Here is an 18278-nt window from a genome sequence, read left to right as displayed (position 1 = left end):
CCCCCCCCCGCAACCAACCAACAAATCTATTTTGTTTGTAATAAAAAGAGCAAAACCCCCTTTACTTCAGTAAAGGGAATTAAAAACGGTTACTGGAAACTAGACCTGTTTGTATTTCTAAATGCCAGCCTCTTTCCAACAGTTGTTGGATAACTCGAACATTTCAGCAGCTCACACTTCAGTCTTTAAAAGCACTATTTTGCTCCATGCTGCATCAAATCCTTTCGGTCCCATTGCTCATATATTTTCATTGTACGCTTGGGTTTGTTTCATAGCGATGCTTTTTTTAGGTAAGCCAATAATTCCTTGTGAATTGTTGCAATATTTCATAATTATCCTTGCAACATGGCTTATGTGACAGCATTTTATTGCCACCGAGCAATGGTTAGCAGCATACGAAGGCTTGTGTACACCATGAGCTTGTGAGCATCCTTGGTCATGGACTGTGTTACTGCCTTCTCCTGTTCCAACTCGAGAGGGAGAGAAAATGAGACCACGTACTGGATTTAATTGCACGTTAAGAGCAAAATATTGGCTGAACAGTTTGTGTTCATGCTAAAAGTTGCCATCACAAAAAACTTGAGGAAAAAGAGGTGGGAATAAGCTAATAGAGATAAATGATGCTACGTGAGTTTTCTTCTTTTGCCTAGGGTCAGCGAAATCAGGGCACTTGTATGATGTACCTTGAAGGGAGAGTTTGTGAGAAGGATTTCAAGGCCATGTGTGACAAGCCACCGATTTGTTCCAGTTCAAGGCTTTATTGAAATAGTTATGCGTGAACCTTCTGTTTCCTTGTTTATTCATCTACAGTGGCCAAAATGCACTGAAATTTAACAGTCGCGGCTGGTATCATAAGATGTTAGGTGATTAGTACGTACCAAAGCACTGCAATACAACTTGAGGTAATATTTAAACCAAGGAAGAATCACAAGCAGCAAGAGCAAACATAGCCCTTAAATACGAATTACTGCTTTATGGTTATGTGTATAGAATCACAGAATCGTTTGGTTGGAAAAGCCCTTTAAGCTCATCAGGCCCAACCCTTCCCCTGACCCTGCCATCCCACCACTAAGCCCTGGCACTAAGCACCTTGTCTGCCTGGCTTTTAAATACCCCCAGGGATGGGGACTCAACCCCTTCCCTGGGCAGCCCCTTCCAGTGCTTGACAACCCTTTTGGGGAAGGAATTTTTCCTCATAGAATCATAGAATGTTTTGGGTTGGAAGGGACCCCTAGAGGTCATCTAGTCCAACCCCCTCGCAGGAGCAGGGACACCGCTAACTAGATCAGGCTGCTCAGAGCCCCATCCAACCTGGCCTTGAATGTTTCCAGGGATGGGGCCTCCACTATCTCTCTGGGCAACCTGTTCCAGTGTTTCACCACCCTCATGTCCAGCCTAAACCTGTCCTGGCTCAACTTGAGGCTGTTTCCCCTCATCCCATCGCTCGTTCCCTGGGAGCAGAGACCGGCACCCACCTCACTACCCCCTCCTGTCAGGCAGTTGTAGAGGGCGACAAGTTATGTAGGTGCCTGTCCCAATGCATGTGTGTGTGGGAAAGCACAGTCCGGGTACCCTCCTCTGGTCTTGGTTTTCATCACTGCTGATCAAGCAAAATCTCTTTGCCTCATGGCTGAGAGCACCACAATGGGGATGGCTCTTCAGAAGTATTATTCCCATTGCTAGGAGAGCTGTTGGGGGAGCAGCGAATCTGCCTGCCGTGATTTGTAGCTCCCATTGGCATTTCCTGGGAAAACTTCAAGTTTTCAGTAACGCTCATGGATTTGCTGTAGGGGTTTTAGCTTCCCTCTTTGCGACCCTTCTGCTGGTACCAGGCACTGCCTGCCCCAGCCTGTGCTTTCACATCACTTGCTATCATTGCTGTGTCACATCACCCTCCTCTCTCCTTCTCCTCAAATAAACTCTTACAGGATCTTGGTGAATTTAAATACTTATTTTTAATTTTTTTAAATTTTTTTTTATATTTTTATTTCTTTTCCTTTCACCACCAGTGATAGGATTTATGGCATGGTCTCGTGCGTCATCCACTTGAATGCACCAAAGGAAACCAAGCCAAGGGGCACATCTCATGCCCTGGGATTGCAACCAACTCCCGATGGCGTCAATACACAGTGCAAACTAAACCAGCAGACAAAAGCTTTGGCAAGGGAGAACTATGAATGTTGGATGTGGGCGCTCAAGAAGCAAAACCCGTTTCAGTGCAGAGTAGGAATCGTTTCCAATTGCGTTTTTCTTTTCTCTTTTAGGCTGTGACCGTGCGAAACTCCATGGCTAAATCATTGTACAGTGCCCTGTTCGACTGGATAGTGTTCAGAATTAACCACGCGCTCCTCAACTCAAAGGACATGGAGGAAAGCACCAAGGTAATATCTTGCTAGCTCTTTTTGCTATGCTCTTGTGTTTTTAAAATAGGTAACTACGGGATAAAACATTACCTGAGTTCCTAACAGCATGTTGCTTAATAGAAAGTTAACTTTTCCTCGGTTAACATTTTAGACGTCATTATTTTAAGTGGTGTCTGCTGTGCTGGGAAGGGTGAAGCACCTCAAATAACATATCGTCAAAGTGGCTGGGGGAGAGGTTTTGCTGTAGCCACAAAAGCCTGTTCTCCCACCCCCTCCAGGAGCAATGCCAAATAATTTTCCTCATTGTGTTTAAAACTATAGGACCATATATAACTGAGGGGAAAAAAGGGAAATCTTGCTAATGTGGGGTGTTTTGATGAAGTTGCTCCGTAAAAATGAGCAAAGGTGAGCAAGCTGTGGTGTTGGACAGTACTGAGACAGCGCATCTATAACAAGCAGAAAAGTGAGATTAGGGGGGAAAAAGGTCATGATGGGAGGAGTGAAGCTGGCACAGTGCTGAAGTGTTTTCCCAAAGAACTGATGGAAGGGATGACATGACATTTCCTGTGATAGCAGGGGCTGGATGCCGCAACCCAGGACATCCTCTCCAAAACTTCTTGTGTGTTCATCCACACTTGTCACCATGGGTTGATGCTGACCCCAAAAAGCACGGGCATATGGATGCATCCATGCACGCACACGCTTGCAGCTCATCGGCTACCCTTGGCTTGGAAATTTTGGGCGTGGGCCAGGAACGCGTGTTTTTGTGGGGGGAGGAGTGTGTGTACATCCAGGCTGAAGCTGCAGCTGCCAAAAGGAGGATTGTTTTGCTAAGCACTAGCGTTACGTTTGAATTATGCTCTAGGACCAAAGTTGCAGAGGTTTGCAGAGTAGCTGGTCCTTTATTTAACTCCATAAAAATGCTTGCGGAGCATAATTATATACTGGAAATAAATACGTGTGTACAAAATTCAGTGATACGCTTTTCTAATGTAAAAGGTTGTTAGAGTGGGTAACATCCAGCATGTCTTCTGACTGCACGCGCTTCCTCCCTCTCTGTTTAATATTTTACAAAATAATTTTGTGGTTTTTTTCAAGTCATCAAAAGTTTTGTCTGGCCTGTCAGGAAAAAAACCCATTTTTGTATTTGGTGAAGCAGAAAAGGTGGATTTGTTTTGACAAGGAAATACATCTCATGTATTAATTTTTTTTTTTTAATGATCTGATGATTTAAAAAAAAATATTATCTGTTTCCTAATATTTAAATACAAAATCAGACTAGGACACTATTGCTTGCTCAGGCAGCAGGTCTGTAGTAGCAGGGCATAATGGTAGGTATTTATGGGCCATTAAACTTTGGTTCCCAACTTCAAATCTCAGCAGGTGAGAGCCAGAACAGCCCAAATTCATGCTGTTTTCCAGCATCACCGCTCCATATTAACCCTCTGCTTCCTCCAGCCAAGACTCCTGTGCAGCCTAACCGCCTTCCCCTTGGCCATCTCCCTCTATCATCTCATGAATTCCCAATTCCCAGTTTTCTGACTCATTTTTTTGGCCTGAAATGGCACAGTCTAGCAGTAAGATCCAGGTCAGGCAGCAGGCACTGGGAGCTGGGACCAGCGTTGCCCTTGCACAAGAGCAGATCCGCCTATGCTGGCAAATGCCCACAACCCAGAGCTGCAGGAATGTGCAGGCTTGCACTGAGATCCAGAGAGGCCATCCTGGGCTGTACACAGGCCAGGTTTTCTGAAATGGGAATATACTGCACAGAATACCAAGAAATATATACTTCTAGAAACAGGAATGTAGTGTAGAGGTTTATCTTCAGGGTCCTCTGTGAACATTGATTTTTCACAAGTCCCCCAGAAATCATGAAAACACATGAGTCCTGCCCGTTTTATGAGTAGAGAGGTTAAAGAAGAGAGCTTATGTACCTTGCACAGAGCTGCAGAGAACAGCTTCATTAAACATTGACTAGCCAATTTTCTCTCAAGTTGTTCTCCAGTGTCACCTACTCCCCCTCCTTTTAGCACTGGACTTGGGTCCTTCCAGCACAGAGGGAAGAGAAGCGCCTGCCTGGACCAGGCAGGGCTGGGAATAGCTGCTCCTTTGCCCTCAAGGAATAACGTCTCTGCCAGCAAGCGGCCAAAGGCTTCCCAGGCTCTGCAGCTGCCACTGAGACACCAACCAGCAATTCCCGCCCTTCTCTGCCCTGGAGGAACTGAGCTGATGCCGATTAATTTGCATTTTCCTACCACTTCACAATCCTCCTGAAATCCTTTTCAGCTCGTGGTTGGAGAAACCCCAGATGAGGATATAGGTTGTTCTTAACCTCATAGAATCGTAGAATAGAATCATAGAATCGTTTAGGTTGGAAAAGCCCTTTAAGATCATCAAGTCCAACTGTTAACCTAGCATTGTCATTCCACCACTAAACCGTGTCCCTAAAATCCCACCTCCCATGCATGGTCTTGAGGTTGGGCAACACCAACAAGTAACTGGAAGGTGGACAGGGAACAGGGACCTGGGAATAGGTCCCCGCTGCAAGACAACATCTCAGCACTTGGATGACGCCTACTTGCTGGCATCACCAGCTCCCTCAAAAAAATCTCCTAAACACACTGAGTCTCTGATTTATGAAAGAAAAATACAATCTTGCACCTCACCACGAAAGGTTGCTCAGTTTGCAGTGGGTGAGCAATATGCAACTCACCCTGCAGCAAATGTCCTGGCTTAATTCCAGCCCACGCTTGCCACCAATATCCCTCTGACTTTTAAGATGTATTTTGAAATAATCCCACAGGTCGTGAAGGTTTGGGAGGTTGTCAGATGATGGATTTTTGGCAGAGGGCTTTCTTAGGTGACGGTCATGTTATGCAGAGGTAAAATAAGACTCAAACCCATCTGAATTTCGAGTACATATGGGAGGAGACCTGCATCTGAAGTTGATGAGAAAAATTAAATGATGAGAAAAAATGAAATTATGAGAAAAATGAAATGATGAGAAAACAGAAGTGTATCCCTTTGTGAGTGTAAACTTTTATTTCAGTGCTCATACACAGTTGTCCCATAAAAACCACTTGAGGAGGGCTTGTATAGCCTTCACAGAAATCGGCTTCACCTGAGCTACCATTTGCCTGGTTGTGGTAGCTCAGGGTTTTGACGTGAAGGCTGGAGGTTGCAGAAGGTGACAAATACTTACAGCCGCACATGTGGCACACACACCAAATCTGGGTTTGCTCTGTGTGCTGTGGAAACATCTCTGCATCTGGCCAAGTCCTTTTGCTGGGACAAAGCAGCATTGCCCCAGCCACCTAGGACAACCACGTTGACCAAAACTCATGCTCAGCCAAACTGGTGGTGGATGTAATATTCATTGGTGCAGATGGTATTTGGTGAGGAGGCTCTTTATAGCTAGTTAAGCCTGTTTAATTACTGGTGGGCTAGGTGGTTTGGTGATAGGTGGGAAGAAGACCTAGATTCTAACAAAGTCCAAACCCCAGGAGAACTTGGGACAATGGGATGGAGATGATTTTCATATCCCAAAATCTGTGTTTATTTGATGTCAGCAGTAAGGAGAAGATCAAAAGCTGAAGCTGGGTAAAAAAAAAACCCACCCAACCATCATTCTTCCACTGTTTTTTAAGCAAGTATTTGGAAGATGTAAATCAGACCTTTGATATCTAAATTTAGTTAAATGTGCAGTGAATTATTTTGGGGAAACGCAGTGGGATTTGGCTTATCTTGCTTGCTGACAGGATTAATAGTATATTATTTCTGAACCGAGTTGTGAAGAAGTTATTTGACACGGCTTGTTTTATACTCATAGCGTGTTGGTTTCACTCCGATGCCGTTTTCCTTGGTCTTCTCTCTATCACTTTTAGCTTCTTTTATGTTCCCCTGATCCCTTACAAACTGCCTGAAATTTGACCTTTATTAATGAAGTTGGAGACTCTTCCTCCTCTTGAGAACTAGATGACTAAACCTGAGAGAGTCTCTTATTTACTTCCCCTTCCATAAATCAGGTTAAGAATTGTTAGAAGTCCATCTCATTGCTTAAAATGATGATCTAGTGTAGATCACGGTGGACCAAAAGGCATTTCTTCCAAGGGTTTTTTTTTTTAAGTTTTTCCCATTTGGTTCTTTTGAAGTGTCTTAATTTCTTCCTAAATAACCCTGCTACTGTTTTCAGATGAGGTGCTTCATAGGTGGCGATGATGGTGAATGCAAATTCATTGCCATGAAGAAATTTCATTCAAATTCATGGCCACGAAGAAAATTCATGGTTGAATTCATGAAGAATTCATGGCCATGTAGAAAATTTATTTAAATTTAATCAGCTAGTTAATTCTTGGCTATCTGACCTGAAGCAGAAGAATTGCTGAACACACAACGGTTTTAATGCACATCTATTCATTATTTCTAGGTCCCAACTTCCAAATTTGTGGCAAATCACTGCTTTTCACTTTATAGACTAAGTCATCATGTATATTGTGGTGATGTAGATTGGAGGAGTGCTTTTACATTTAGTGGTGATGGGTTTTTGCTGTTCTTGGGTTAGTCTTTTTTTTTTTCAGTATTGGCTGTGGAATAATGTAAAAAAAAGAAATTTAATTTTTTTTTCAAACAGATTAAAAAATAATAATAATAAAAAAGACTTTTCCCCAGAATTTGAAGCAAACCTGTTTGTGATTGCCAAAATATACTTCTGTGGTGGAATGACATCACCAATGTGCATTTGGGTTGACATAAACCAGCTCCAATGATCACTATTTATTGGTGGTTTGAGAATCAGAGAGCACGTAGTTTCAAGGCCGTCATTTGCCAAAACCCCTTAAAACTTACGCTTGGTGTTTAAATGTTGCAGCTGTGACATCTTTATAAAAGCATATGGTCTCTTTTTGTCATCTCAACCAGAAGGTGCTCACTAACCCAGGGTTCACCCAAATCTGAAAAATCCCTGTAGACATACACTTCTGATTTCAGGAATCTTGCTATAGATTTGATGTACTAATACAGTCGTTTGCTGCAGGCTCATCCGTGCTGCGTACGTGGTGATTTTAGATCTTATTTTTGATAAAGGAACAACATTAACGCATAAACTAGATGGGGCTAATTGACCTCTAAATTATATTATGTGTTTGCAGGATTTCCTTGCAGCACTCATTCAACGTGTGAATTTGAGACTGAAGAATTAGAAGATTCGTAAATATACAATTCTGTCATTTATTTTCTTTACATATTGGACTGCAACCTTAATCCTAAAACCAGCCAGATTATGTGCTGTTGTCAGGCAGTTTAACAAAATAATTTAATTTACACATACTTTAATGGAAATAATTTTTTTTTTCACCTTGCGGTCCAAAATGACTTGCTACTGGTAGGTTTGGGCTGCTTTGGAATGGAAAAACTGACATAACCCTTTTGTGTAGGTACCATGAGAATTTGGTTTGGGGCCAGAAAGCAGAAAAATAACCATAAAATCCCTGTTTTTAATTTTTAAAAGTTTTACCAACTTACATGCATTGACCTCTTTCTTTCGGGAACTCTGTGACACTGCCTCCTGTAATAGAGGGCAAATGACCCAATTCACCCCAGAGCTCTGCCCTAATTTCTCTGGTGTGAAACTCGGCAAACCCCCCCGATCTTAAAACTTGTATTCTGGAGGTGAGTGGGAGTTACCCATGTAGTCAGCGATGTGAGAAAAATGCTGCTTTTCCTGCATTAACAACCACGGCAGAATTAAACCATCCCCATCTCGTACGTGCGGTTTGATGGCTGTAGTGACTTTGTTAAATGCAGATTATTTTTATTTTTTTTTTGAGTTCTGTGCATTTTGCCTCTCTGAGCTTGTTTAATTTTGGGGGCCAGCAAAAATTTACATAAAAACAACTTTAAAGTGTATTTTAAATGGGATTCTTTTATAACTGCAATAGCCTTTTTTTAATATGCTATGCTATTTTTTCTATATACTATATATTTTCCATATATATAACTGTTCTTTATAAATGTATTTACACACACATTAAAATCTATTTCAGTAGCAGTTTCAACACAATAAATTAACCAGCATGAAAAGAAATGGGGAGAGTTTTTGTGCTCAGATATTTCTTATCATTATATTTGTGAGAGCTTGAAAACCCTGTTTAGTTTAAAGTATTCACTCATGGCAGGGGCTTAACTACGTCCACACGGCACCACCATTTGTGAAAACCGGTGTCGGTAATTCCATAAGGATTCTGGAAGCATGAGAGTTTTATCTTCTAAGTCTTGTTTTTACATAGAGTAATAGAGGCTTTTATTTAGAGTAATTTAGGGGAGCTCTTGTGTATTGTAGGGAGAAGCATGGAGTGGTTGGGGCCAGGATTTGCTTACGCAAGGATGATGTGAACGGAGCATCAGTGTCATGGATGAGAAAAAAGTCACTTTGTGTTTCCATCATTGCATAGATAAATCACGAGCTGCTAATTGTATAAAGAGCTTAAGAAGAATTCTTAGTGAAATCTGTTAAAAAAAAAAAAAAAAAAAAAAAAGATGGAGCAGAAGATTTCTGCTTGTTAGGCTGTTGTTTAATGAGTATTATGGCCTCAAGTTGTACCAGGGCAAGTTTAAGTTGGACATTGGGAAAAATTCCTTCCCCGCAAGGGCTGTCAAGCACTGCAAGGGGCTTCCCAGGGAAGGGGTTGAGTCCCCATCCCTGGGGGTATTTAAAAGCCGGGCAGACGAGGTGCTTAGGGCCAGGGTTTAGTGGTGGGATGGCAGGGTTAGGGGAATGGTTGGGCTTGGTGATCTTGAAGGGCTTTTCCAGCCTCAATGATTTTGTGATTCTATGATTCTAATATATCTGTGAATAAAAGGGGTTGCCATGTTCATTGGGACAAGCAGGAGAAAGGTGCTTGAGCCTTGGGAAGCAGCGAGTGAGAGCGAATCCCTCTGCCAGGCTTGGTCCTTGGTCCAGTGGCTTCCAATTTCTATCTTCTGGTCAAACGGTTGTTTCTCATGGGTGTTTTGCCAAGTGGAGCAAAATTCTAGGAAGCTGGCCAAGGAGCTTCAGTAGTCATCCTTGTCATGGTGTGGGTGGGGGCGAGGAGGTAGAGTCTGGCCTTGGAATAGAGAGAAAAGCCTGAACAAAAGATAAAGTAGCCGAAGACCTCTTGGAAAAATGAGTTGGAGTCTTATTATTGTGCTTAAATGCTTTTTTTTTTTATTGTTCTGGTAGCTGAAGTCCAGATCATACAAAGCTTCAACTCACAAGCCGGGTGGCCTCTCTGCCCACAGCAGCTCTGTCTGTTCCAGCCGTAGGTGGTTCCCTGGTCAGGAGTCGAGCACAGAAGGAATATTTTCTTCCCACGTTATGTGGCCTCTTGAAAACTGACAAACCGCAGTTTAGAGAGGCTTATGGATAGTCTGGTTTCTATTTCTGGCAGTGTAGTTAGGCGAGTCTTAGGAAGGTAGTCTTATGAAATCCAGAGTGCAGCTAAGACCAATAAAATTAAAACCAGGGTGCCTGGCAGTTCTCAGGTTCTTCCGAGGTGGAGTTATTTCTCCTCCCTGCTTGTGATTTGGTTCGTTTGACCAACCCTGATGCTTTTGCCTCACGTAATATTTTTACTTAATGAATTGAAACATATGAACAGAACCTGTGTATAAGTGAGACGGCTTTGGGTAGACATGGAAGCTTACCCCAGAGCCAAGTTCGCTAACAAACTGCTGGTGGAGCTCTCTGTGCACATGTCCTTCAAACACGTCTCTTCTGATGACAACAAGCTTGCTAGGTTGGACATCATCTGAGTTTTATTTGTAACTAATTATTAATTACTCATTTAACAGAACAATCATACACAGGTTTGGAAGTTGCAGCAGAAATTAGACCTACTTAAGCTTGTTTTTCACCGTGGCTCCCTGTGTCAGGGAGGTTTATCTGTTGTCACATCCTCGCCCCTCCCCCCAAATTCATCCAGCAAGCAGAGGGCTCAAGGTACTGGGTTCTCAAGTTTTATGAAATCCAGTGCCTACATGAAGGAGAAACATCTGCATTTCCATTCCTGTTAAAGGAAGGATGGAGAGTCTGAGTGTGGGGAGTGATAGGTTGCACTTCCTTGAGGGCCAACTTATGTGTGGCTGGGGTCCACAACTGCCTCTTGCCTGGAGGAGCGGGTTTGGTTTAGGAGGAGAGGAGGGGGACAGGAGATTGCAAAGCACGCTGTGAATTCACAGCAGTGTTAGCCTCATTTTGCCAACAGAAAAAGCCTTGGTGTACCTATGTCTTGGTGACCATCTCAAGAGCTCATTGTAGGTGAGAGGAGAGAGGAGAGACCAACCAGGGCTAGGGCGTTTCCATTTGGACAAAAGGCTGGGGTGGGATATGGTTGAGGTTTAAAAAAAAGTCATCAAAGTGGTGGGAAAAACACACTTTAGAACTGTAACTCACCAAATCCTGTGATTTATGTTACGGAGTATGGATTTAGTAAAAGAAAACACTTCTCTTGTTGTGAACATCTAGAAGTTGGCCCAAGGGATCATAGCATCGATGGGTTAAAAAAAAATTGGATGGGTACCTCTTTGTACATCTCTTGCTGATGAACTAAAGGGAGCACAGAGGTGCCTCTCTCCCTTCCTCATCCCAAAACTGTGTGTGCTGGTAGAAAAGGGTGATGGCCCACAGACGAGACATGCTGCCATACCCAGGATGGGATGTCCTGCTGCCATGGTTGGAGATTCTGGGCTGGGAGGAGCATTGGGCTGCTCCTGCAGAGCATTTCATATGTCCTGGTGGCAAGGGCTGGGATGGCTGTGTCGGAGCACGGTGCCCTGGGACAACGTCTGTGGGAAATAAGGCTTGGTTCCCTTTCTTGCCCAGAGAACTTCATTCAAGACAAGCAGGAGCCAAGTTGTCAAAGGGCACAGAAGGCAGGGAAAGCCAAGTCTCGGGTCGTTAAATTAGAAAAGGAGCTTTTTTTTTTTGTTTGTTTGTTTGCTCAACAGCTCTGTTGCCTATGTTCTTAATTATGAAGGAATCTGACTCAGGGGATAGATTTGAGCCCTCCTTTTCAGCAGCATTACAATTTTTACATTCCTTTACAACCCCTTCGGTAAGGTGAGAGAGATTCAACAATTCCAAACATCAGTCCGTCTGGGTTATGCTTCTCGGTAGGAGACATTCATCTGATCCATCTGATATGCAAGGTGGATATTTTATATTCAGTACTATTTTGTTTCTGACCAGACTTCTTTTCCTTCACTGCAATGGATTATTTCCATGCAAACCCCTCCCATGCAGGTGTTTCTTTGGAAGGCTTGCAGCTGGAGCGTGTTTGCGTAGACACCCCGTATTCACCTTGTAGGCATGTTGCTGTGAACTGTCTTCACGGTGTAAGCCTTTTCTTCTCAACCCTATCCCCATTTTTCCCTTCAATAGATAAATACAGTCTCAGGTCCAACAGAATAACTTGGAACTGGGTTCAGGTTTCTTCAAAGATGGAAACTTGTCTATAAATTTAAAAAAAAACAAACAAAAAAACCCCCCAAAACAACAAAAAACCCGCAACTCTAAAAGGACTTTTCTTTTAGAAAGAGGCCATCTGTCCAGATATCTAAAGTTACATGTTGTCTCTCTGGTGGAGGCGAAGTTTTCCAGGTGGCATAATACCAACAAAGAGTCCTGGTGGACGACAAGCTGACCATGAGCCAGCAGTGTGCACTTGTTGCCAAGAAGGCCAATGGTATTCTGGGGTGCATTAAGAGGAGTGTGGCCAGCAGGTCAAGGGAGGTTATCCTCCCCCTCTACTCTGCCCTGATGAGACCCCACCTGGAGCACTGCATCCAATTCTGGGCTACCTGGTTCAAGGAGGATGAGGAACTCCTGGAGACAGTCCAGAGGAGGGCAACGAAGATGATGAGGGGACTGGAGCATCTCCCCTATGAGGAAAGGCTGAGGGAGCTGGGCTTGTTTAGCCTGAAGAAGAGAAGACTGAGAGGGGACCTTATCAACATGTACAAATATCTTAAGGGTGGGTGTCACGAGGACAGAGCCAGACTCTTCTCAGTGGTGCCCAGCGCCAGGACAAGGGGCCATGGGCACAAACTGAAGCAGAAGAGGTTCCAGTTGAATGTGAGGAAGAACTTCTTGACTTTGAGGGTGACCGAGCCCTGGCACAGGCTGCCCAGGGGGGCTGTGGAGTCTCCTTCTCTGGAGATATTCAAAGCCTGCCTGGAAGATGTCCTGTGCACCCTGCTCTGGGTGAGCCTGCTTGAGCAGGGGGTTGGACTAGATGATCTCCCAAGGTCCCTTTCAACCCCTACCATTCTGGGATTCTGTGTAATTCCAGTAAAAATTAAAAGTCCTGCAATTAAGTGTATTTAATTCTGTTTGTATGGTTTTGATTATGTACCGCCTACAAATAATCCATTTACTTTATGTGATTTTATTCTAATCTGCATTCTTACTTTTCTTGCAGACTTTATCCATTGGAGTACTTGATATTTTTGGGTTTGAAGATTATGAAAATAATAGTTTTGAACAATTCTGCATTAACTTCGCCAACGAGCGCTTGCAACACTACTTTAACCAACACATCTTTAAACTTGAACAGGTAGGTCTGGAAATATTTACTCTCTGATGCCAGTGAGCATTGACATGAGTTTGTGGCACCGATAAAGTTCTTAAATTGTCCCTTTAATTCTCTTATGTTAAGGAGTGTACACTGAGTTATTCAAATTTAACTTCTGATTTACCATATGACTTACTGCCACCTGTAAAATAAAATCCAGCCAGAGATTTTCTGGTTTAAAATAAACATTCTGGGATACAGGTATCCTCAAACATCATGAAGACCTTAACTGTTGCTCTTTTGTCATCTTGATACATGCTCAGAGGGCTCATCCATGAGCATTTTCTTTCTTGCTTTTGCCTGGACTTGCTGCTGTGTCATTTAATATTGCATAAAAGTTATTTTTCAGCATCCGTTGAAAATGCCACTGCAACCTTCTGGTGTGTTTTTTTTTTTCTTTCCGCTGTTAATTTGTGGGGAGGAAGGGGAAATGTTCTCATACATGTTCTGCAAGGTCAGATTTGAGATCCTTACGACCTCCAATAGCCATGGCAGATTAAGAAAGGTTGAACCTTAAGCTTTGCTTTAGGTTTGTTAAGACTGGGTGTCGCCTTCCAGCCTCAAATTAATGTGCTGTAAGAGAGATAGCAACACAGGCCATAATTTAGCAGGTAAATTAGATGACAAGATGGCATAATCTATTAATTAGGATGGGAGGAGGCTTCTCCAAACATGAAGCAGGACAAGAAAATGGCTAAAGTACATGTTGTTTCAGGGATGCACAACGAATAATTGGGCTGTTTAATACAGTAAATATGTTATAGATCTTAAAAATGCCTTTTTTTTTTTTTTTTTTTAAATGCCAGTCTGCGTGCCCTCCCTTCAGGTGAAATTCTTCTTTGGGTGAGGTCAAGGGAAATCCTCCTTATCATTAGTTTTGGTAGAGTTAGTATTTGATGAGCTATGCTTTGCAGCCTGAGTCCAGCTGAGATTAAAGAATTAAACCAGCCCTTCCCAGAAACCCTGATAGTTTAATTTTGGGTCACTACTGTGTTATAAGAGATCTGAAAAGTCAGAAAGAGAAGTCTCCTCGAATATGAGGATGGTCAAAAATAAACAATCTAGCCCTGAGTGGGTCATTTGGGGGATGTTTGCTCTGGAATTTGATGCTTTTCTATTAACTCTCTTTTTTTGGTCAAAAAGATGGAGCAGAGCTGCTCAAACCCATTTTATTTCAGTTTTTTAACTGGTCTTTGTATGCTAATGCACCTTATTCATTATACACTCTTAAGAATTTAATGGGAAAATCTGTCTGTATTTCTAGGAACAGCTCTATTTTACCATTATCCACCATAAAAAAGCAAACTAGAAGACTTTGCAAAGCCAGTATAGCTATTTTTTTCAATGAAGGTAACTGATAACACTTTCTAGAAGAGACCTGGGGAGGGAGTACCCTTCCTGAAAGCTGGAGAGGGATGATACCGCAGTGAGGTGGGATTTCAGGGTACTTGGGTTTTGACAGCTTCTGCCATCTTTGCCAGAGCGAGCTGAGATGCCGTCATCCGTAAGGGAATTTCTGTGCTTGGGCTGGGATTTCTTAGCTTGCTCCTCCCCAAGCCCAAGGTACATGCAGAGCTCCTGATTGCAGCAATCTGTAATTCTCCTTGGACCATCTTATAACCAGTGACCTAATTAGCTTTCTCCTATAAATCTGTCAAGCATGTGAAGTCATTACAGTCAGTATTTGCTGTATGGATGAGAGGAGCGGTTGCAGAGGCATCTGATTGCAAAGGGCTCGTTCTAGTTCTTAATGCCAGAGCATGTCATCTGCCAAGGGCTGGAGCACTGCGAGCTCTGCTGGTGGAAAACACGGTCACCTCTACATAGTTTGCTTTCTATAAATATAAATAAGCTGTACAGCTGTGCGAGCGCTAGTTCTTGGGTGCATTATTTGTATGGTTTAATCGTTTACTTTTCCTCTTCTTGGAGTTATGTGCTGCATGTGGAGGAGTGGATTTGATGGAATGATAACATCTTCGGATCTTGGGTATTCAGAATATCCTTCCTTCCTAGCTTGCCCCAAAGATTAAACCTGCTTTTTTATGATAGTTGCCAGTCTACAGTTGAAGACCAGGTAGTTAGTATTGAGTTTCAAGATGGCAAAATAGTTATATTACTGTGAATTGTGAATTTATCTGAGGTATTTGCGGCTTTACAAGGGTTTATTTAATGTCTTGATGGCTGAAAAACAAGTGGAGTTATTGGCGATGGGTACCTGAAGTGGAGGGATCATCCTCTGCATCCGGAGATAGGCGGCTTGTATCTCCAAAGCTTGCAGTAGGCTGAAGACAAATTGCTGAGATATTTGGACACTTCAGCTAAAAAAGAAATGACAAATTTAAACATTCGCTGAGAATTTTTCTTAAAATTGTCACAGAATTTGTGTGCAAGAACAGCGTTGAGCCATGCTGTAATTGTTGCTGTGGCATACTGCTAATGTTGTGGAAACCAAAATTCCTACCACAAAGTCATCCAACAGAAGCGTGGGATTATTTTAACCTTCCTTGTCTTTTTTTTTTCTTGGTGAAATCTAATACATTGCGCCTTGCGAATCTTTTTTTAGCCCTTCTGTCTGAAGACAATGCTATTTCCAGTGGTTTGCAAACAACTGACCAAGGCATCCTCGGGCTGTTTGGCTTCAGCCTTCCTATAAATACAGATGCAGTTGTGCTGCATACCGAGAGTCTGCAAAGGTCTTTGCAGTGGCAACCTCCCCTCTTTGAGCCAACCGTGAGAATGAGGGTAATGCATCTCTGCCTGCTGTTTATAATGAAATAGGAGGAAAAGGCAAAAAATGGTAAATGTTAGCGTCCAGCCTTGAATAAAGACAATGGTGGATGTTTCTTTACCACTTTCTGTTTAAACCGACTGTTCTGGATCGCGAAGGAAGATTTAGTGATGATGTATGGGAATCTGCTTTGGCAGATGATGGAAGAGTACAAGACAAACCCGAACCAGAAGGTAAACTCCAGGCTCATAAATCCTGGTCTGTATCTTGGATTCAGACTGATAACAATCTATTTATTAATCTAGAAAGATTGCTATCACAGGAGAAGAGGAGGCTGAGAGGAGACCTTATTGCTCCCTACAACTGCCTGACAGGAGGGGGGAGCCAGGGGGGGGGTCGGGCTCTGCTCCCAGGGAAGGGATGATGGGATGAGGGGAAAGGCCCTCAAGTTGTGCCAGGGCAGGTTTAAGTTGGACATTGGGAAAAATTCCTTCCCCAAAAGGGCTGTCAAGCACTACAAAGGGCTTCCCAGGGCAGGGGTCGAGTCCCCATCCCTGGGGGTATTTAAAAGCCGGGCAGACGAGGTGCTTAGGGCCAGGGTTTAGTGGTGGGATGGCAGGGTTAGGGGAATGGTTGGGCTTGGGGATCTTAAAGGGCTTTTCCAACCAAACGATTCTATGATTCTGTAAGTTTTTATTTCTTTATGTATCCCATTCTCCAAACTTTGTCATCTTTGACTTCTCCCATCCCTACTCAGGCTCATCTGACGATCGACTTTTCGGTTACCCCATGCCCCTCATCTTTCCCTGTTTCAGCTGATGCTTTGCAATGGTTGAAAAGTCATCCCAGAGCATCCCTGGGATGCCACAGGCACTGCTAGTTTAAGTTCTTTTCTACCTTATTTTCTACCTTTTGTTTACCCACCAAACCTCAATTTCAAGGACATCCTTTTATTGTTTAAAAAAATAGATGGATAACTGAGGTTGAGACTGGAAAAAAAAATATTATTTGGAGCATGATCAACTGGCATGAGCTCAGGTGTTGAGCAAAGCTTAATTTTTGGCATGCTCCCTGGTGAGCTTGATGTCCCAGCTAGCAAACCTCAGCCTGCTCAGATAAAAAAACCTTGATTTCCTAAAGATAACTCATCCTATGAAATGCTTGTGCAGCCACCTAAAGCTCTGTAAATAATTAGGAGGTGGCTATAGGTTTTAATGACCCTGTGTAATAGGTGGAGAAATCTGCCAGTACGGACTAAATCATGAATATTATAACAATTTGTTCATTGCAGCGGGAGTAAATTAATTAAAAAAAAAAGCCTTGATTCATCACAGGACGTGGTGTTAGGTGCTTTATTTAGTCTGTGAAATGGCTGTGATGCCTGCAATATTTGAAAGCGTTTTGCAGACGTGGGGTTTCTCAGGCTGCTCTGTCTCCCAGAAACCTTCCAAGTTGTTTAGAGAAAATAAAATAGGAAAATTGAAAATAAATAAATTTTAAGTATTAAAATTTGAAATAAATACATTGAAAATAAATAAATTTTAAATCAGTTATGAAAAAGGGTCTTTCTCCTACTGCTTGGAGCACCTTTTCCCTCCCTCCAGTAAGAGTTGGTTTGTATCTCAGCGCTCTGGTTAGGCATGAATGCCTCTTTATTGCCTCTGAAGACAAAGGCCAACCATCAGAAGTCAACCGTTGAGTGCTGGGAGGCTCGGTTCAAATTTCTGTTTTCGTTGGAGATGGGAGAGCGGATGCCTTCTGAAAAATGCTGCCATCAGCTGCCTGCCATATGACATGGGGGGAAATAACAGGCTGCACAAGTTATTGATTTATGATTTGGCCAGGTGCCATTGTATGTAACTCACGTCTAGGGAAAAAAAAAAAAAGAGTACGTAACTCATATTAAAAAAAAACCACAAAGGTGCTTGGAGTTGTTTACACGTTATCTTTAGGATAGGAAGTTTTCAAACTACAGGATTGAAATAAAACATGACTCTGGTTGTCATTGTCCCTCAAAGCGTTGGCTTGGGTCCTCCCCCTCCTGGAGTGCTGCGTGGCCAGGGCTGGGTCCAGGGGGCTTCATTTGCCACCCCCTTGTTCCTGGGTTTCTCAGATGATGAACATTCATAATATATAATAAAATACATAGCAATGTATTCTATTATGTATATATACTATGATATCATAGAATAGTTTGAGTTGGAAGGGACATTAAATATCATCTAGTCCCAACCCCCCAGCCATATATAATATATAAAATATATAATATATGAACACCCAGAAGCAGTATTCTTAAATCTGTGTATTAGCGTCCTAAGTAGGCAAATTGGAAAGCATGCTTCAAGTATCATTAGAAAATACTCTGGAAAGCTTTCCTGGTGTGATGCACTGGTGTGAAAGGCTTGGCCATTTTCTGCATCGTTTATACGTTAGAATTAGGTATCCAAAACAAACAGGTTTGGGTTGCTTTGTTGTTCAGGTTATTTTATTTTATTTTTTTTTAATTTAATTCCCTGACCTTTAATTTAAGCCCAGTACAGAGAAGCACTGTACCTGTGAAGGCCAGCTTTTGTGAAA

The 18278-nt window shown here is 42.6% G+C and overlaps 1 protein-coding gene across 1 annotated transcript in view; it reads left to right on the top strand.

Moving 5' to 3' along the window:
• Nucleotides 1-18278, top strand: part of MYO9A (myosin IXA) — a 154796-nt gene that overhangs the window by 76302 nt on the left and 60216 nt on the right. Inside the window, exons 9-10 of the mRNA XM_035899416.1 lie at nt 2265-2381; nt 12821-12955. Of these exons, the coding sequence (XP_035755309.1) occupies nt 2265-2381; nt 12821-12955 (252 nt within the window). The remainder of the gene's footprint in view (nt 1-2264; nt 2382-12820; nt 12956-18278) is intronic.

Source organism: Egretta garzetta, unplaced genomic scaffold (genome assembly GCF_000687185.1).
Source record: "Egretta garzetta isolate BGI_Z169 unplaced genomic scaffold, ASM68718v1 scaffold287, whole genome shotgun sequence".
NCBI lineage: Eukaryota > Metazoa > Chordata > Aves > Pelecaniformes > Ardeidae > Egretta > Egretta garzetta.
Note: the sequence above shows the minus strand (reverse complement) of the source record. Positions and strands in the feature narration are given on the sequence as shown.